Raw genomic sequence first — 22,113 nt, forward strand, 5'->3', positions numbered from 1 at the left:
ATTTGTCAGCAAATGAAGATGAAAACTGGAATGGAAACCTGTCTGAGAGCTTTATGATACCAGTTACAGTGTACGTGTTGTAAATAATGAACTTTGACTGGGGGGGCGGAAGCACTCCATGAAAAAATAGGCAAAGGTGCCAATGGTGATAGTTTTGAAGTTTAATACAAAGGAGACCGGTCAATATGCACTCCAGAAAATTATTAATTTGGGAGTAGGAGGAGTGATCAGTCTAAATTGCTGTGGTCTTTTTTTTTTTTCTCCAGTTCATTCTGATGCTCTGAAAGGGGAGAGGACAAGGAGAGCAGCCACATGGAATCTGTCTGCTGCAAAAAAATTCATAATCTCCTTCCACAAAATGAATTATTAAAACTTGACTTTAAAGCTGTCTTTTGTAACAAACTAGGATGTATGAAAGAAGTGGGAAAATGAGATCACCATATATTTCATTTCTTCATCATTTCATAGCACAATCTGAGCAAAATAGAGATATTTTGCCATTACTGGATCAAATTCTACAAAAGTCTCTAAAAAACTCTAGATTTAAGAAACAGCAATTGACTGCATGACTGTTCAGAAAATGCAGTTTATTTAGTGATTATCTTCTCCTTTTGAGACATGACTCTCTGTACTACCGACACTTGAAGATAGCTTGAAAATGCAGTCCAAGTAGACAGGAGAATTAAGATCCCATTTATGAGAACCAAAGGTACTTTAACTGACACATGGCATCTGTGTCTTAGCAAAAGCCCCTGAGTTCTAATAACAGTGGAAAAGGAGAGCTGTGGAAAAAAAATAAAAATATGGAGAAATACCACTTCTCTGTTCTGATCTGCACCTAAAAAAACCGACAGCTCATGACTCCCGCCCTGCACCCTGGAACTGCGTCTGCCTGGGGTGGGTGGTATGAGACACCTGACATGCTTAGCTGAAATAAGAGAGCTAGTGTCTAGGATCAGTCCCTTTTTTGCATTTAGACAATGCAGTGCCAGCCAGACTATTAGACATTATGATTCAGTTATTTGCTACTTGTGCAAAAGCTAGACTGAGCGAGCTGATCCGTGTGATGCAAATAGCAATGAAATTGGTCTAGTTCGCCTATATCAGGAATATGAGGCTGTGTATACTGTTTAGCATAGATATTAGGTGGCATGCCTAAAAGATTATCTGCAGTGCTGAGATTCTTGAAGAAAGACTGAGACGTAGCTAGACCAGCAACCTACCTTTTTTTTAACTCCAAACCTGAGCCACTGACTTGAATGTTGTGGTTTTTTTTATTTTATTTTTAAGCCCATGCTGTGACTCCTGATAGACTCAGCAGTGGGGAATGAGTCATGCATGCGGCTCTAAATACAATGTGCACATACTCTGCTGGGTCCAGCTGTACAGCTAGCCCAGAGCCCAGAAGAGGAGGAGCAGAGAAGACAGCATTCACTTAAGCCCAGGGTCTTTGCTGGGGGTCAGCCACCGGGTACCAGCAGAGACCTGTACTTGAATGAAGGATGGGCGTAGGGCAGTTGACCTGAGGAGTCAACTTCCACAGCTCAAGCCCTTGTTCTGCATGTTGTGGGAACCCACTAATAGGCTTTTTACACAAGCCCTGATTTGTAGAGAGTGGAGTGTGCTTGATCTGCATGGCTGCAGGGATGCAAGCAGGCCAAATCCTTGGTGAAAATTATAACCTGAATCACCACAATGTGAGAAGGACGGGAAAGAGAAGTGGCACTCTGTGCAGATTTTACACTGGTGGATTTTACTATCATATTAGTATCTCAGTGCTTTCATGCAGAGGAGCTTACATTAAAGATTTTTAGTAAAAATTTCTGTGAATAAATCTGCTTTAGGAAAGTAAAGTAAACACCCTGTCTTTCTGTGAAGGGCTGCAACCTCATGTATGGCTCTCCGACTGACCAATGCAGTATCTGATCTGTGACGAATATCCATATTATCTGTAAGTGTGTCCAATGTACATCTCCAAAATTAAGCTGTTTCATTAAAAATAATAGATGCAGTCCTAATAACCACGTAGGAAAAGTCTTTGTAAAGCAGGGAAGATTCACCTGAGCTGGTGAATCTTCGTTGCTGTTTTCACAAGAGGTGACCATTACTGAGACATTGCACCTTCAAGCAGTTAAATTACAAATCCAAGTAAAGCATCTACTCATAAAAAAGAAAACTCCAGTTAAAATGCTTCATTTCCTGAACCACGTATATGTTTTTAATCTCTCACCTCCTTTCTTCACAGAAAAAGACCATCACTGTAAGACAGTTGTGGTACCGCTTTTGTAAGAAAAATGTATTTGTTCAGGAACTTGAGCTAGTAGTATAATTGTGATATACAATAAAGTGCAATGTTGAATCTGATGTTGGACTTCCTGAGTACTTTTTTTGCATTGAAAATTGAAAAAAAAGTGTTTTCCTCTTGAGTGTTTTTAAATCAGTTAATGACATTAATAAAACCTCAGTCACTTATGGCTCTGTGGAACCTGCACACCACTGAAAAGTGAGTTGTTCTTACTCACTGATTGGAGATTCAGTTTTAAGTTGTGCTCCTCGCTGATTCCTGTTTGAAATGAATAAGCAAAAGTTTAAGGGTTTTTTCCCATGGAAGTTTACCATTTCAGGATATAACCTATGGAATTTGTGTCTTGCACAATGTATTGTAATATATTGCTCTATGTATTAAGCTTTCTTCTAGTGAAAGCACAATAGAGTTTACAATTCAAGTAGTATTTATGCCATTTCATGTAATCTGGATTTCAAAACATATAAATGATCTCTGCAGTCACAAATCTGGTAGTTCCCCTTTGAAATGATGAAATGCTCGCTGTTTATAATGTTAAGTATTTTAGCCAGGGTTGAATTTATGAACAGTCTCATTTGTGTCTTCTTAACTCCATGTAAATCTATGTGCATATCTTAATTGAAGGCACATTTGGAGGATTATTTGCATGAAAACTGCTGATGAAGACATGTCAAAATAGGAAAGTTATTTTAAGACAGCTATAGTAGGGTATCTTCCTATCCTGGATGTTTGTTAGCTCTGACAAATCTTTGTTAATTTTGCCTGGCTGTTTTCATGAATCTTTGGGTTCCAACAAAAGCTAATAAAACCAGCTATGAATACTTTAAATATAACTACATTTCAGAGACTACTAATCAGAGGAGGACTACATATGTAGTGTCGGTACACATTTGTTGCTTTGTGCTGTGCAGTAGCATTCAGAGGAAGACTAGACCCCTCATCAAATTTCCATACATTTGAACTGCTCTTGCCCAGAGTTAGGGTAAATTGCATGACAAATATTATGATCGTCAACATCCATTCCAAGGAATCAAAGTAGCTGCTGACCTTTAAATGTGAACATATTCACATACCAGTCTACCAACCATCTGGTGTGACCTGACATTTCTATTACTGGCACTCCTGTCTCTTGCCGCCCCCTTCCAAAACACTGCAAATGTGATGATCTGTGCCCATGGTGACTGCCATCTTCCTCTGCAAAGTGTCCTCAGGGAAGTACACTTCGCTTCCTCTAGCCCTTCTCCTATTTCCATGCCTACTCTGTTCTCCAAATCCCACTGAATTGTAGCCCTCCTTCCCAAAGGTGTTAAGAGAGACGCCAGATCCAACAGACCCGGGATCCCTCCTCCCCAGCTGACGTGCCCAGCCAGGAACAGTCCCAGGTGATCTCTCCATCCCAGTCCCAGGGATGCAGCTGCTGGTCTTCCTGCTTGCAGGTCTGTAGCAAGGTTGAGTGTGTATCCAAGAGCCACACATGCACATACACACAGGTCCCTAATGTGGCTGGCTGCATGGACTGCTGCATACACACAGAGCAGCACAGGTAGCAGCACCCACCTATAATGCTACCCAAACTCATGCAAGTTTAATCAGCCCCATCCTCTTCCTCCCCTCCAGCCGATGAGAATGGAGGTTCTCTGGTGAAAACACGTGTGCCCTCATTCTCCACATCCATAAGCACACCCACATTCACAGACCCCTTGAACGTTAGCACGGCCTCTAAACCTGTTTAACACCCCTGCCTGGACCTGGGCCCTCTTAGCTAGTATGCAGGTCACCTCCTACTTGCCAGGTAGAGCAATGTGATGCTTGCTAGCGAAACAGGTGCATACACTTACACACTTATTGCATAAGCACTCCCACAATCACCGATCACTTGAATATTAGCATGGACTCTCAGTCTGCCTAATATCCATGCCTGAACGCTGAGCTCCCTTACCCCAACCACTGGCTCTAGTCTGAGTCCTCCAGATGTGGAAATGTTTCCTCCAACTCACCAGCTAGTCCAGCTTGAAGTTCGCTAGTGAATTAAACATACACACACAGAGGATTAAATTCACTGAAGAAATATAAACACACCCAGGTCTCTCCAGCTGCCAGCACTTAGACCTCTTTTACACACTCACATACAACCCGGTCCCTCCAGTTGCTGCCACCCAGACCTACAGCCCTGGTACCCATGGCCTCTTCTCCAGCTGCTGGCACTTGGACCTTTCAACACACATACAACACACACATACCAATCCCTCCAGTCACTGGGGTTTAGACCTGTGAGCTCTACAGCCCACAGCCCCTCCAGTTACTGGCACAGTCTCTTGTATGCCAATCCCTAGACCCACAAGCCCTAAGATCTGTGGTCTCCTCTGGTCTTTGGCACACAGATCTCCTTTGCAGGCTGGTCTCTCCAGTTGCTGGCTCAATTTTCCCACACTGGTTCCTCTTTGATCCACTGTGATCCTTCCCCTTTTCTTTGGATCCTTTGGCCCTTCTCCTAGACATCCCATAGTCATTTTTACGTAAGTCCACAAGCCTTTTCTGATAGCCCATATCCCAAGCAGCCTCAGCTATCCCATAATACTCATGTTAATCATGTTTCCCCCTTCGTATCAGTTAAAGATTTTTGTTCAGGTTGACATTCTTGAAGGTTTGCCTCAGTAGTTCCTTTAATGGACCATCAATCAGCAGCTGAAGCATTCTGGGTCCTCATTATTGTCTCTGTTGTGACTTCCTCATTAATGTTTTGTGTCTGTGTGGTCAATTTATCACTTTCCTCATTACTTGCTATTTCTTTTATAGCAAGTAATAACTTAATGAACCAGACACTCCCACACTCCACATACCCTCACACTACTGACTGACAGCTGTTGCAGGACTCAGAACCACTGGGTACCCTGTGATTACAGGGTCCAGTTCCCTTTTATTATAGGCATCTGTATCATGATAAGATAGCAAACCTGGACTTCACTGTGTTGATTGAAGGTTGGGATGCAGTTTTACATGTTTTCTTCGTGTTCAGGTAGACTTAAAGGACAGGGCAGGCATGTCACACAATGTATTTCCATCTTTCTTCATTCCATAGCGATACATGACACTGTCAGACATTTTCCTGACTTTAGCACAGTATTTTATTCAGATTATTAATTATTTTCCAGACTTTACAAACCTTTATCAATCATGATGGTTGAGATAAAAGTAACAGAAAGAAAGATGACATAGTTGTGGTTTTCCAGTGATGTTCATCTTGTGTCTTTGATGCTTGTTTGCATTATCTTCAGAAGGATGTTCTATTCTAAGTGGGGAAAAAAAAACCAAATCCACATTTCAAAAACACGTAGGGAAGGGAAATACGGGTATAATGTAAGAGTGTTACTTACAAAGGAACTAAAATAATTTATTGGAAGGCCATAAAGTAACAGTGTCAAGTATCTGGCATTGCACAGAGGTACCGCACTTCAACAGGACATCACATAAAGAATATTAGAACAAAATTAAAAATGGAAGCCTGCTCTCTGGAAGGCTATTCCAGTTCGGTTTGCTTACAAAATTTCTCCTGTGCCTTGTGAGTCCCTCTAAGCTATGTCATTCTTACTGTCTCCAAGACTAAAACTCTGTTTAAACTAAGAGTCCAGATGCCTGGGACTTCATGAAACTTCCTATCAAAACCTGCCCAAATGTCTCTGCTGTTCACTACATGTCCTTTCTGATCCAGTAATTCAGATAGTTTTAACCTGTTGTCTTTTAATTCTCCTTATGTCACGATTTCCATGGCTACTTTGTTCCTTGCATAAAAAATGGCCATTGAATAGGGAAATTGATTTTTAGATTTGCTTTTTGTTTTGATATTTTGGGCTGGGTTTTTTAGCACCATGGTGTGTTAAGGGGAGATCTTTAGTAGAAAATGCAGTAATAGATGAAATACAAGTCCACTAAGTGGAAGACACGGTTTAGTTACAAATTGAAAAAGAGCCCCTTTGTTCACACTCTCCCACTCAATGTAGGCTGCCAACAAGGCAATAAGAGTGGTGGGAGTGGAGGAGGAGAACAGGTTTTAAATGAAGTGGCTTTTTGGTGTTTGATAAACTAGTAGCACTTAATGGACCTCTTCAATTCCTAAGCTGGAGCCTTCAGACTTTAAAAATGTGACATCCTCCAATTTACTTCTACTGGATTTGTTTATTTTTAGTAAATATATATATCATTGTTGAAAAAGGCAAAATACTTACTTCTAGAGTCACGTTGTCACTATTTTCCTTTCCTTGGCTGTATTTCTTTTTAAGGCACAATGCAGTTGTGATAGTCACAATAAGCATTACAACAAATACAGCTATGGTTGAAGAAACAGCTATTACAATGTTTTCTTGAGTTGAGCCTTTCCTTTCACACTTTTCTCCCATATACCACCAGTCGTCACCTGCTGGACATCTAGAAAGTAAAAGAACAAACATGTGGTATCACCTAAAGATTAAAGGCATGAAAAGGGCTACTTAAAAAAAATGGAATCTCTGATGCACTGTTTCTGTATCCCAAAGCATAATGAAGTTATCTTCAAATGGACTTCTATTTTGAAGTTATCTTGAGTGGCCTTCTGTCCTTATACATCTGGATGTGCTTCTTTCAGCTTCCTGCTGTTTTACAGGTCATGTCTTCAGAGAGAGCCTTTGCCAGAAAACCCAAGCACTATCCTGATCCTTTTGACTGCTTAACGCTCGGCCGCAGCTGATCTGTAGGGCTGCTGCTACAGAATGGTCATCTTTTGCTACTAATAGAGATGCCCTCTGGATCACTCAGTTCACTTATCTGCTTCCTTTTCCTTGAATTTTATAGCACTTCTGTTGATAGAAAACTCACTTTCTGCTCCATGAAACTGATACCTGTCACTAGGACCACTGTAATGTAATATTTGCTTCCACTATTACTAGTTACCCTCATATCCTGATGCAGTTCCACCTTTTGTCATGCTTAGCTTTTACACAAAGCCCTTCTAACTTCTTCACTCAGTCAATTTAAAAAAGCCTTTATAGGAAGGAATTGAATAAGTTCCTATGGCAAGTGGTCCAGAGGCTTTACGCTGCTATTTTTATCCAATCAAGCCACATTTACCACCCTCCAGAAAACTTCATCCACATGTTTCTTCATGTATTCTTTGCTTTTTTAATTCTAAGCTCTTATGCAGCAATTCGAACCTGTGAGATAAATGGGGTGGAAACCACAGGCCGGACTCTCAAGGCATCTCTGACCAGATAGCAGCTGAACCAAAGCTTAGGTGCAGGAATTCCCCAGTTCTAGGACTGAACTGGCCAAAGATGTTCCCACCACATTCCGCTTTCCCTGCTCAGTACTTCTCCGCTAGTAGATGTGGTATGTTCTGATCAGACCTTCTCATTGCCAGAAGGGGCTTATTTTCAAATTTAGAGAACTTGTATGAGCTGCCTCTGCCCTCCCACAAGAAGAAGGTAAGAAAAGAAATTAACATCCTAGCAGTCATCTGGTTTTAGGACTAAAAACAACCTCCAGGCCTTGATTCCTTCACCTTATCCAACACCACTATCATCAGCTCCAAAACATTTTATAGTGAGCATATGAGGGTCCCAATGATCTAACTGAAAAAAAAATCATACGTGCAGTACTGTTGAGTGCACATCTGCCCTATCTTTCTAACCGTGGTTGTTCGTAATGTTATTGTTTTTCTAGTTCCTGTCTAAGCCATTTATTCAGAACTCTATGTTCAACCCTGAAAATGAGTCCATTTGCAGTGTGCTGCAAGGATACTGACTGTTGGGGGACTTCACGTGATCCAGCCTAACCAGAGTTATGTATCATCACATCCCCCCTTGTTTCCCGATAGAAAATCCAAGTGGAAACTGACTGCTGGTCAAACACTTCTCTAGGATGGAAAGCAGGCCACATAGGCACTAGAGCTTCAAATAGTCCAGAGATGTCAGAGAGTAAAAGTTTTCTTTCCATAATTTCGAAATCAGGCATAACATTCAGCACAACTTTTTTATGTCTTCTTGGAACAAGTTCTTGACATTTACTCATATTTGTGACATGCTTCTCATGGGTTTCACAAGAATTGTTTTTTAAAAGGTTTCTAAATGGGGAGATATAACACTTAATGAGTCATCCTGACTCTTGTTGCTCTCAGCCTTTAGACGTTTGCCTCACAGCACCCCCCCAGCCTACCTGCCCTGGCACAGCATCACATAAAGTTCCTATCTTCCGCCCTAGAGCTTGTTTGAGAGCTGGAACAATGCTGATCAGCCAGGTGGGTTACATAAATGTATCCACAGAGAATTAAATAAAAGTTCATATTAATTTTCTTTCAGGGCAAACAATCTTTTTAGTATTCAGTCTTCATCTCTGGTTTCAAAGACAAGCAGATACACTTTGGTAATTCATGGTCATAATTTACTCCACACAATATTTCTGAATCAAATTCTAAAATAATGTCTATGCTGCTTCCTGCCTGCGAAGTATTAAGCATCTTTTCTACTGATATAAATGCTATTTTGTTTCAACTGCATTTATATTTAACTCTTATAAATTTTGCTATAGGGACTTCTAAGGAGATGCACAGTCCATTTTATAACACTGGACTAATACATTACTGAAAACGATAAATACATTTAAAATACAATTTACAGGGGAGTCAAGCAGAGTACTTGAAAATGGTCAAAAGCTGAAGTTAGGAGCTTTGTTGCCCAAAGTGGTCATAAGTTTAGTCTCGCAGTAGCAGTTGGAAATATTTGCTTAATCAGCTATAGTCTGTCTTTCCCTTCATTAGGAACAAAGATTTATTCTACTAGAAACTTTCATTACTCATCCTAAAATTACATTTGAGAGTGAATAAAGGCAGTTACCTGCACACCATTTCCCTATCTACAATAACACAGACGCCACCATTTTCACAAGGGTTGTCTGGGCAGAAATTGGGAACCTCTGGCTTTTCAGTCAGGGTGACAGAGGCTGTTGTGGGTGTTGTGCTGGCACTGGACGTATTCACAACAGAGGTGGGTGAAACACTTGGCTGAGTTGATAGTAGATGTGATATATCTGCACAATAACAACACAAGAAATAAGGTCTTTACTTCATGTTATTTTTCCTCTTATCTTAATGATAAGTTCTAATAATAAAGAGCAAAGAGCCTGTCCACAGGTAAAATGGATAAATAGTCTTTTTTACCTTTCAGGAGCATGACGTATTTTGGAAATGTCCTCTAGATTTTTTTCAGAAACAGACAATTTTATTCAAAGTACTCTATTCAAAATAATTTGCACAGGAGTAACATCTTTTTATACACTTTCACATGAGATAAAGGAATTATACAGTGCATGTACCTATCCACAAGTTTATCCAAATGTATGATTTGACTTTAGGTACATGCATAGTTCCAAAACTGCTCATTTGCAAAGTACATCATCTGTATTTATATCTACAGCACTAGTGACTTAGTAAGTATGCGACACTCCGTGTTTACTGTATCGTAAAGAGTATCAGCTATGTTTACATACCTTCCATTGTTAAAAGAATATAAACACTGTCGTCTTTAATAAAGTTGCGGCTTCTAAGTCTCTGATGAGTTAAGAATGCACTCGTTCCACTTCCTGGACCTCTCATGAATGTAGTTCCATTGGGGAAAGTTGCTATGGATCCCACTTTATCTGGCCTATCCCAAAAATAAATTGATGAGGAACCTGGAAAAAAAAAATAACTGAATGCGAGTGTGGGACCACTCTGGATTTCCTTCTCAGTAGGGTCCCTTCCTTCTCAGATAACCTCTGCTGCAAAGTAGTACCGAGGCCTCTCTTAACAACCAAGACAGACTGCGTCCTACTTTGCCTGCTTCTGCTTAGTTGCTCATGGATATCATGAGTATGGAGAAGACAATAAATTGCCTGAAACTCACGGAGTAGGAGCAATGCTGAACATGCCTACAATATTTGCAGACTTTTTTGCCTGGGATTCCACACTGATGAGATGCACAAGACAACGGAGATCTTCAGCGGCTTGGTTTAGCCCGAGATATTGAGAAAAGAGCCTGCTGGAGATGAGGTTATTGGAGACCTCATTGAAAACCTGTTATATTTTCTTTTTAGTTCTTTTAAAGTGTAGTGGGCAAGAAGATGAGTAGCACATGAATCATCTGTAAAATGAATTAATTCAGTGCTTCTCAAAAGAGAGCATCTCTTGATGTGCACGTAAGGCAGAGGGTACTTGAACAACCTGAATGGTCACAGGCCACTGATGTCTGCTCCATCAAACCCTGTTCTAAATCTCAAAGCTGAGCCTGATTGTCTATGAAAGTATCTGACAGAGGGAGAAGAAACTGCCTGCTCCAACACCTCTGCTGGTTAGAGAAAGGATAGGAGTTACAAGGCTTCTCTTAGGAATCTGGGGCTATTAGCAATATATGAATAAACAAGGGAGAAGCAGCAGAGTGCAAACAGACTGCATGTCCACAGGGTCCAGAAAGGAAAAGGGCTGAGCACTGTGGCCATAACAGCAGAGAGCAGGGGGAAAATGCCAGCCATCTATGGAGGACCTGGTGTGATGTGTTGTCTTTCATTTACAGGGGAGGACATTCAGTCGTTCTAGATTACCTGCATTGTTTTCACGTAGAGACAGTGTCATAGAAAAATGAATGTAAATCATAAAATTTTTAAAATAATACTGTGAATTCGACATTTTTGTGCCTTCCTTCCTTGACTAATGTTACGGTCTGAAAGCCCAGGAAACTAATTCAGGGGTGGAGGTGGTTTCTTTTGGCAAAACTCTTATATTGATGCAGAAAGTTATTTTGGCTTAAATCCAGTCTTTATCCCATGATGAATATGGAGATTTTCTTTAATATCTCTATAGAGATTCCTACCATTTCTCAGAGTTACATCTTTACCTTAACTGCCTCCTTTCCAAGTTACTGTGGACAATTGCTCCTTATCTTCTCATACCTTGAACGAGTGCGGATTATGTAATATAAATCAGTACTTTGTCCATCTGGAGATTTGTGCTGACACCACTGTACCTTTTACTAGGAGGGAGGGGCTTTGTTTAATAGCTGCACTTTTATCTGGTACGCACTGTGTGTATTGTTAATTCAGTATTTTTCTTTCCAAGCCTTCCTGAAAACTTCCATTCTCATTAAAGCAGATACAAGTGCATCTTCACAGAGCATATGAAAGAAATTTTAGAAATGGATCATCCACCTATATCTTATGCAAATCAACTTTGAAATCCAGGGTCCCAGCTTAACCTACTCGTATGTTCAATTTTTTCTTGTCTGTGGATCAATAATATTGTCACTGCAAATAAATGAAACATTCCAGAAACTAAAAAAACTGCACTAATTTACACAAAGAGAAAATGTGACTCCTCATCTTTTGACTGTGTTTTAAATATACTGGATAGCACATCTGATTTTAACTAACCTGATAACTGCAGAGGGTCAGTTGTTATACTTCGTTGGTTTGACATCTGTTGACGAATATCAGGATGCTGGTCAAGCAGAATCATGGTACCTTGTTGCCATGGACAGGGCCATTGCAAGTGATCATCGTTTGCTCCAGAAATCAAGTGCAAGTATATTGCTAAATTAAATGGGTTACTAGTGGTACCATTTACATTCAAGCTGACCTGAAAAGCATATCCTTTACTAGAGTAAAAAGGTGGACTGTATATTGTTCCTGCTGTCCCTGCTGGACTTGTGTTGAGGAGATGTGTGAAATTTCTGATATGCCAGACGTGGTGGGGACACTGAGTTTCTGACAAATTGATGTCGTCAACAGAGAGGCCTCCATTTGAAAAGCCACTTCCTCTCACGCCTTGAAATACAACCCGGAATTTACTTGTAACATTCAAAGAAACATGATGGAGCTGCCAGTAAGTCGCAGGTGAACCTGAAAAACAAGGGTAGGGATTTCTGAGTAAGTGATACAATCAAACACTGCACAGGTCTACAGACCCTATACCAACGCTATGTAAGAATTTCTCAGTTCCACCAGCACTGACGTGATGGTATATTTCTCCTGTAGATGTTACGTTTTCAGTGCAAGATCATATTTTCTCAATTCAGTTTTTCAACAGATTTAATATGCGTAGCAGCTCTTTAATTTGAGTGAAAACAGTGTTAGTGGTTTTTAAGACTGTTTTTTCTTTTATATTTTTAAAGAACGTTGCATTAAATTAGTATGAATGTGATAATTAAATGCACAAAGATGGTTGTCACCTGTATGATTAAAAAGAAAAAAAATCGGAGCAAAGTATATTCAAATAACTGAATAACAACATGTCTCAACAAAAAATGCTACAGAGGATTCTCGGAGCCTAGAACTACAAGATTTGTTCATTCAGTCATTTTTGTATATTTAAATGGCTTGTTGGAAGTTTGCCTATGCAGAAGCACTATTCCCTCATCAAATGATTAATGGTACTAAGTTCAGATTAAAGCCAGTCATTTGCAAAACCTACTTCATGTCATAAAACCTCACTGCGAGTCTGATGCTGCATTCAAAAGTGCCTGCACGAGCAAATTCCACTTGACTTCAAGAGCATTGTACGCAAAAGCAAAGACCTCTGCACAGGGGTGTTGTAAGGCAAGTGAAAGTAGGAGGACATCCATTGTTAATAGTATGTACAGCAAAACAGTTTCTTTTGCTGTCTGGTTTATGTTCACCTGCACAGAAGATCAGACTTTCAGCTGCATTTACAGAATAGGCAGTGCCAATCCCAGGTACAGAACTCATGCTTCACTTTTCTAACAATTCTAAACACAACACAATGGATCTCAGATATGAGTCTTAATTTCTTGCCATTTTTCACTACCATTATAATTAGAAACAAGAACAAAAGCACCCCACTATTTTCCATTAAATTGCCTTCTGCGTTAACTAAAGTTTTTTTGAACTGCACAGATTATAGGCAAGACTAGGCTTTCTGACTCGTGTTCAATGAGCAGACCAGCTACTGTGCTGTAAAATGTCCCACTCCCACAGCCTCCCTTGCTCCCAGCTGAAGGCAGCCACAGCAGGCGCAGACCAGCAGAAAGGGTTCAGGGCTTGTCCCTCAGCTTCTCAAGCGTGGTGGTTCAGTGCAAGCCCATGAGCAGCTCAGCCAGGATGCCAGACGATGGCTGGAAAGGGCTGTAGTGTTGGTGCTTCTGCCAGTCTGTTGACTCTGTGCTGGTGAGGGGAACTTCTCACATGAGAGAAGTGAGACAGCTTGGGGGAGAAATGATCTTAAACCATTCCTGAAAGTTTTACCAGAGATTGTCAAAGTAGGGTGCCCATTTGGGCACACACATCAGATCAGAGACTTAAAAGGAAATTACGGACTTGAGAAAGAAGGAACGGGAGGTGGGACCGAATATACATGCAAGAGTATTTGTGGAGAAATTAATCTTGGCTTCAAAGTAGGGTTTAAAAGAACTTGGAAGGCTTAGACTAATCTGAAATTTACATCTGCCTTAGCAGCCCTGACACGTATATTCACTTACATGATTCCTGATGGCACACAGGGATGACAAAAGCATCAGGGTGAAGAAAAGAGTGGAAAAAAGAAAAGAGAAACAGGCATGAACCTAAAGGGACAAAAAGAGGCAGAAGAAGTGGACTTGATACCTATTTTGTAAAAGAACTTGCGCAGTCCCTTATGTAACCAGAAGACTGAACTAATTGTAGCTGTAATGGAGACCAAGTAATAGTTAAATATTTGAGGAAGTAATTTAATCGTAAGGTGACTTTGGCAATTGTTGCTTAAAAATCTCTTGTCCATTAACTGACCTCAGTTGCTCATTCTGTAGGCCAAAGGCTCCTAAAACCACAAGAACTTAATTTTCTTCAACTCAAATCATGATCTACTGCCCATATGCTTCCGTTAAGTCATTTCAAACCTTGTTTAAAAAGTAAGCTAAATTTTATTTATCTTTTTAAAACTGTTATGTTAGATATGTCAGGACACTTATACTTTCCATTTCTTTATTATTACTTTCTTATTCATTGTAATTTACTCTAATGACCAGATTCACTTGTTGCTATTGATACCAGCAATTCTAGAACAGTTAAAACAACTGCTCATGGAATTTTAGCTATTTTGGTGAGAAAACTATCTTGATAACGCAAGAGTTTGTAATTTGTGATAATTGATTATATTATAGGAAAACAGCTGACTGAGGATCCATCAAGTACAATTTTACCAGCAGAGAATCAATTACATAGCTAGAGAAGAAGCCAAAGAATAATGCTAGATGAGTCACTTTGCTACAATATTTTCCGCCAGGACTTTGAAAAGGAAATTGAGTATAGATTAAACCAAAATGCAATTTTATTCCATACCTTTTATCTCTTCAATGAGTCTCAAAGTACCATTTGGATGGGCTGAAGTATACTCCCTGACCAAGACATACAGACGGTCGCTTTCGTGACCGCTGTTATAGAAATAAAATTGTAAGCATTGAAAGCCCCTTTTGGGATACAGAATTCGGCTCTCCAGGATAGCTGTGCTTCCCTGTGCTCCAGCGCTGGTGTTGAAATGCATGAAGTAGCCAGAATCTGTCAAAAGTAAATGAGAAATGAATGGTAGAGGAGAGAGAAAACAAAATTTTCCTGGCACATTGGTATTCTTAACACTGTATTGTAACAAAGCTAGAAGACATGGTCAAGTCAGGGTCAGGCAGATCCTGTACAAATCCTCAGACTGAGGACCGTTACCTGTTCACATTCTCCAGAAGCAGAACTTTTCTTGCAGCTTTTTTTCTCATTTGGCTGTCTCTAGCAATTTGTACTCAAAAGCATGGGCTTTTACTCTTTACCCAGTGCCAGTAATTCACAGTTGACTCTCTGTAGGACTGGTTTAAGCTCCTGAACTCATGAAGTTTTCTCTGACAGATTCAGAAACAACTGGCTATATTCTCAATTAATAGTTCACCTGAGCTCTGATAATATACATAATTTCTAAATCCCAGTTCTTTCCGAAGACTTACTGAGCAATTATTCAGAAAAGCAGCAGTCTTTCTGGTGTGCCTGTACCACAGGTCAGAACATTTTATATAGTTCTCATGTCAGGATGTGACACTAAGACTAGAAAACAGATCAAAAGAGGTAAGAACATTCAATGTTCTCAAATAAGCAGAAAATCAAATATATCACATGATGCCCTTAAGTATGTAGATGTAATTTGCGTAGTTAAAAAATAAACTGTAATTTTTCAACAAATAAACAGAGAATGAGGTCAAGATCAAAGTCAACTCACATGCCTCTGAAGAAAATACTTTCCAGAGAGATAAAAACAGACTTCTCATACCTTTGCATTCTCCCATATTAGTGTGATCAGTATTTGGCCCAGCAGGAACCTGAGACAAACGCTGCCAATCGCTGTTATCATCTGCACTTTGAATCATGCCACAAATATTTTCAAGCTCAAAACTGCACGTGTCCATGAAACTTAGGGAGGAGGCTATAAACATTTAAAAAAAGAAAAAAGTCGTGAATGTCTGTTACACAACATACATTTTAATTCTCATTGTCCAAAGCCAAGAGCGGAGAAAGACTAAGAAATGCAAAACATAAAATTATCAGTGGCTTCACATACCATCAACATTCACAGATACAACCTTCAGGAACTCAAAGCATTTGGTGATTAACACTGCAATTAATGAGATGTCTCAGGACCACTCTGGACACATAGCAAGCACAGGAGGGTGCCAGCTAATTATCACATCACATCACATCTTTTATTTATACAAGGAACACTAATACCAGCCCCAACCCACCACACAGCCAAAAGGACTGAGGACTTCCCATTCATTCCTCTGCTATCTCTCAGCCAGTTGACACATGGCCACAGATTTTGAGAAAGGTTCACTAATTTATCAGCTAGAGTGCTTACTTTGCAATATAGTAGAGCAGAAGGTATTTCATTGCAATGGGCAAACCTCAATTTTCAAAATGCTGAATTGAAAAAAAGATTTGGCAAAGGTACATTTGGGACCAGAGGATCTCTCATAAATATTTTTAAGATATCTTGCATATAACAAGTGAAAAATGAAGTGAAGGAAGACTGTGCAGTTGAATGGGAAAGGGAAAACACTGTATGTAATGTTTTCTCTGTCTAAAGCAAATCCTGGGTGGGTGAAGGAAGACACAGTCCAGGTTTAGCCCTATTCTTAGATTTGTTTCTCATTGTACCATGTCCGAGTTCTGTGTAACACCAGCCATGATTTGAAAACAACTAAATTAATAAAATGCTTCATGATTACTGCTTTTCAAACTGCATATAAAATATTGTGGCAGGTTTAAAGGCTTCGTTGTACCACAAAAAGAGCCTTGAGTATAGCAAAAATCAACTTCAATGGCACACCAAATACTTCACTTTTAGGCTGTAGCTCAGGGAAGCGCTTTAGTATGAACTGCTGCCAGATCAGCTGTACTGCTGAGATATTTTGTACTGTCCTCATAGAAAGCTAACAATCCTCTAGAGGTTGCAAGGCAATCAGAAGTGTTGTATGACTGATACCTTTTAAGATACAGTATTGGTATGATGTTGTAAAAACCAAGAAATATCTTCACAGTAAATGTTTTATATTGACTGCTGGAGAAATTAAAAAAAAAAAAAAAGCTAGGGTGTCAGCAAGAATGCAGAATTATTAGATGAAAGAAGTCTTTGAAAACAAAACACAAAACAAATTATGAACTCAATTTGCCCAAACAGGAAAGCAGTAGCCTAACTACCTTAATTAGAAAGTGCTGGCTGGCATGGAGTGGGGACCTGGACGAGAGAAAGAGAGAAAAGCAAGACCCAAGAGCTTACAATGTATTTCTTAGATTAATTAATGAAATAGGGGAAGGGGGCACTACTTGTAGGCAGGTTTTGAACTCCATCTGCACCAAAAGCCAGATACTTTCTTGGTATGTAGTGAAAGGCTGGACTTGGAAGAAAATATATGAGGGATGAATGCTGAGTCCTAACTTCCAGTGACTGAGGGGAACCTCATGGTCAGTTCTGTTAAGTAATATGCTAGAAGGGGAAAGCAGACTAAAATATACTGTTATCATATGGCCTGAAGAAGAGATCAGAACAGCACTAAAATATCAGTCAGGATTTCTTATGCTTGGGTTGTTTTTTTCCAATTTAAGAACCAAGTTTCCCATTTTTAATGCAATTTCCTAACCACACAGGCCTTTAGCAGAAATTCAGCTTAAACTTTTCCTTAAATCATGTTCAGCAACAGAAGTAATCTTTTGATTCCTCTGGGATGATATCTGCCACCGAAACCGTGTTTGGCATTCTCAGTCTTCCCTCTAACCTGAAAGGATCAGTCTAGCAGCTGGGTGGGCGAGGGCTGGGACCTGCGAAGCACCTGTCCTCCCTGGCACCGGGGCCACTTAGGCAAACGGTGGGTGATCTGAAGACCACTTATGGCTCTGCGAATATCATGCACACTATACAAAGCCAAGGGACAGAGTGGGGAGCAGGGCAGATCTTGATCGCACTGAGGGTGGTGGCAGTTTTGTCACTAATTTAAACATGACCGGGGCTTATTTCACTTGGGGAATGTGCCTATAGGTTAACAATAAAGTTAAAATGTCATAAAGTATTTATGTAATGCACAAGAATGATGGAAAGGATATAAGATTAATGGAGAGGAAGAAGGACCCCATCCACTGTTAAAAACTTCCTTAGCTGTAAGCACTTCTGTGAGACCTAATTGACTGTGTGCCAAGTGCTGGAAGCTAAGGCTGCATGTAAATGTGAGTTCAGTTTAGACCCACATGAACAGAAATATTTTCATCAGAATTGTATGCTCAAAAAATGCACTGTTTTAATAAAATGGTTTGATATTTATTTAAGGTATCTGTAGAATGAGGCTTAAAATATAATTGTAAACCAGTACTCACTACTTGGGATACTGAGGCAGTGAAGTAAAAGTTTTCATCTGAGTGCCAGGGCACGTTTGATGTAGTCACAATTACAGAATTCTATTCCAGTTTGGTAACAGAATTATCTATATTTCTCTGTCTCTTACTTTCACTCAACTTTCTAAAATAAATCCCACATGAGCAAAATAACTCTCCGGACCACTTTTCTAAGAGACTGAGTTTGAAACTAAAAATAAAAATTTTAAAAGCTTGCATTTTCTTCATAACAGCATCTGCACCCTATTTGCATGAACACACACTCTGGCTCACAGATTGCATGAGAGTGGAGTAGGTATGATAGCCACAGCAAAGATACTAGTTTCTGTACAGTGTCTGAGCAACAGCTGCGGAATAATGGAGGAAAAACCAAAAAGCTTTGTGCAGCAGCACACATTTTAAACAGCCACCCAAGAGCTGAACAAAAATCAGCTGCTGAGTGAAGCTGGTTTTTAACTAAAGGTCAGATAAAATTGCACAGAAAACTCTGCTACACAGCAGTGTTTCTGCAGGAGGGCTATGTTATTTCTAGCTGTACCATTATTTCTGGTGTTTTTAACACAACTCACTTCTTCAAACATCTTAGCATCTCTCTCACTTGTGCCTGAATGAGTCCAGCATGTATGTATCACCCTCATTTCTTTCAAATGCCAGAAGCAAAAAATTTAAAAGAAATGGAGAAACTTACAGCAATTGTACAGCCGGTTCAGCTTCTGGAGATCATAATCACTGAAATCCATTCGCTGTCCTATTACATCCATGAAGTCTGGTATGTTAGTGACGATGGTGGGTTCAGTTCCGTTCCTGAATGCATTTTGGCTATAGTGCATCACAGAAGTATAGTCATAGGGAACATTCAGGGAGTCTGATGTTTTATCATCATATTTTTGGAAATTATGATCTTTACCTAAATGGGAAAAATAAAAGGAAAGATTGTTTGTTGCCCAAGCGGACCAAGTTTTGATGTACAGACTTAAAGTGACAGGGAATCCACCAGATCCCCAAGTATTTTTTTGTAGTCATTTACTTGTACTTACTCTGTAAAACTATTTTATTTCTAGACTAGAGTTATTTACTTTCCTCTTTCAGCCAGTGGAACATAACATGATGACTTCTCCTGGATGAAGGCAAGCTTTTTGCTACCTATCTTTTCCCCGTGAAACTACCTGTAAGCTTTGATGGGCTTGTGATACCCAAAAGTGGAGTTACTCTTTCAGTACTCAAATTAATGCAATTTGTAACTGTAATGCCTCCCTGTTTCTAATCTGTATTCTCTGATGTTTAATCGCTGGTCATTTTAGCTCACAATAAACAAGTTAGAGTTGCCATCAGGTAAGCTTCCAGAATTTAAGTTCACAGATATTTTCTGGAGTATGAGCTAAAAAACATTACTAACTACCCAATGGAAGGTAAAGTGTTAAATGTTTTAAATTAGTCAAAATACAGTAATTATATTCTGGTCAATGTAAAAAAGCTGCAGCGGTTTCAAACAGCTAACAATAGCACAGCTTGTCATTAAAAGAGTCAGCAAAATATAATAGAAATCAAATAACAGAATCTAAGTTATTTTCTGTAATATAAACTTGCGTATGCACCCGACTATTGATCACGACTAAATAAGAATGCATTAGATTTAATCATTATCTGTTTGTTCAGTCTTCTGTGTGTACCTGTGTTAGGAAAGCATCAGGTCTGTGTATATAACTTTGCTTTTGAAATGCCTGAAAGTCACAGGGGATGACAGCAAGCTGAAGAGGCAGAGACCGAGCAGAGTCCCGAGGAGCCCCATCCTGGCTGTCAGGCTTGTGCCTAATATGCCAACGCTTACATTCACAAGCTGCATCACCAAAGTAACCGCTCGTGTGATGCAGGCACTGAAAGGGGTTACTCCTTTCTTCACACCCTCTCTGCATGCAGCGGGTGTAGGGGGGCAGGGAGCAAGAGGATGACCAGTGTTTTCGCTGGAGATTTTCTACTGGCTTTGGTTGCACGGGGTTTTTCAGTGGATTCAACCACTTCCCTGGGCAGCCTGGTCCAGTGCCTGACCACCCTTTCAGTGAAGAAATTTTTCCTAATATCCAATCTAAACCTCCCCTGGTGCAACTTGAGGCCATTTCCTCTCATCCTATCGCTTGCTACTTGGCAGAAGAGACCAACCCCCACCTCACTACAACCTCTTTTCAGGCAGTTGTAGAGAGCGATAAGGTCTCCCCTCAGCCTCCTCTTCTCCAGACTAAACAATCCCAGTTCCCTCAGCTGTTCCTCATAGGACTTGTGCTCTAGACCCTTCATCAGCTTCGTTGCCCTTCTCTGGACACGCTCCAGCACCTCCGTGTCCTTCTTGTAGTGAGGGGCCCAAAACTGAACCCAGTACTCGAGGTTTGGCCTCACCAGTTCTGAGTACAGGGGGACAGTCACTTCCCTGGTCCTGCTGGCCACACTAGTTCTGATATAAGCCAGGATGTTCTGATACAAGCCTCCTTGGCTACCTGGGCACACTGCTGGCTCATATTCAGCTGGTTGCTGACAAATACCCCCAGGTCCTTTTCTGCCAGGCAGCTCTCCAGTCACTCTCCCCCCAGCCTGTAGCATTGCATGGGGTTGTTGTGACCCAAGTGCAGGACCCGGCACTGAGCCTTGTTGAACCTCATACAGTTGGCCTTGGCCCATCGATCCAGCCTGTCCAGGTCCCTCTGTAGAGTCTTTCAACATATAGCATAACAGGACTCAGATCTCTGCTTAGGCCTCTGGGAACTGCTGTGGCACAAGGTATAACCACAGCAACAACACACCAGGCTTTCTGTCCCAAATAGATGTCGTATGATATTTGATTTATTGATACGCTGGCTTTGAAAACTAAGAAGTCCAGGTGAGACAATAGTGTGGCCACCAAAGGATGGCTGGAAGGGACATTCCACAGCTAAAGCTCCTAACGCCAGAGTCTGAAAGGAAAAGCTGGGGAGTGACTGACCAGACTGAATCCTGTCCCAGACGATGGTCACGTAGTCATCCCGGTCAGACCGTGACTGCTCATGCCAGAATCCCAGGGCATGCAGGAACTCGTGCTGGATCGTTCCGATCCTGTCACAGTTGGTTCCAATGGAGAGCTGCTGCAACCCCACTTGGCGGTTTCCCACTGAGGACCAGCAGCTAGCATTGAAATAAAATGAGAGAGGGCTCTGTGAGATACATACCATCCCCGTGCCACATGAACTCCAGAATCAGTCTGCTCAACAGGTGTATTTTTAACTTGAGTGTTGAAGTTATGTTTTGCTACAGAGAGCACTTTTTCATTGATCTGTTCCTTACCGGATCCTTTCTTGTCACATTGCTCAGGAGCTAGCAGGGATGATTGATAGAGCTTTAAACTAGATTGGAAGGGGGAAAAGGACCAGGCTAGTCAGTGACAAGCAATGGGATGGCACACCAGCATTCGAGGAGCTGCGTGCTAGTGAGATTCCTCAGACTGCTCCGTGGGGTAATGGGCACAATGAACCTCACTTGAAGTGTTTCTACACAAATGCATGCAGCATGAGGAACAAGCAAGATGAGCTAGATGCCTGGGCCCAGTCCCAGAGATATGACATCATAGGCATAAATGAAACCTAGTGGGATGAGTCCTGTGAATGGTGTGCCATGATGGATGGTTACAGGCTCTTCAGGAGGAACAGACAGGGGAGGTGAGGCTGGAGGGTGGCATTGTATGTAGTGGAGGGGCTGGAATGCATGGAGCTAGCAGTTGGCAAAGGCACAGTTGAGAGCCTGTGGGTAAGGATTAAGGGACAGACAAATAAAGCAGATGTCGTCGTGGGAATCTACTATAGGCCACCCAGTCAGGATGATGACACTGATGAGTTATGGGAACAGGAGGAAAACTGCCAGCAAGACCTCAACTCTGCATA

At 40.8% G+C, this 22,113-nt stretch overlaps 1 protein-coding gene across 1 annotated transcript in view; it reads right to left on the reverse strand.

The window, feature by feature from the left end:
- Positions 1-4,408: 4,408 nt before the first annotated feature.
- The window catches only part of MEP1B (meprin A subunit beta), a gene marked incomplete at its 3' end in the record, with an annotated part of 50,722 nt that continues 33,017 nt past the window's right edge, over positions 4,409-22,113 (reverse strand). The window contains exons 15-23 of the mRNA XM_082328965.1: positions 21,183-21,361; positions 18,900-19,118; positions 15,600-15,752; positions 14,633-14,848; positions 11,732-12,199; positions 9,818-10,000; positions 9,166-9,358; positions 6,529-6,727; positions 4,409-4,516 (exon numbers count right to left, since the gene is read on the reverse strand). Coding sequence (XP_082185091.1) covers positions 4,409-4,516; positions 6,529-6,727; positions 9,166-9,358; positions 9,818-10,000; positions 11,732-12,199; positions 14,633-14,848; positions 15,600-15,752; positions 18,900-19,118; positions 21,183-21,361 — 1,918 coding nt within the window. The remainder of the gene's footprint in view (positions 4,517-6,528; positions 6,728-9,165; positions 9,359-9,817; positions 10,001-11,731; positions 12,200-14,632; positions 14,849-15,599; positions 15,753-18,899; positions 19,119-21,182; positions 21,362-22,113) is intronic.

Source organism: Platalea leucorodia (assembly GCF_965183815.1).
Source record: "Platalea leucorodia genome assembly, chromosome: 1".
In the NCBI taxonomy this organism is placed as follows: Eukaryota; Metazoa; Chordata; class Aves; order Pelecaniformes; family Threskiornithidae; genus Platalea; species Platalea leucorodia.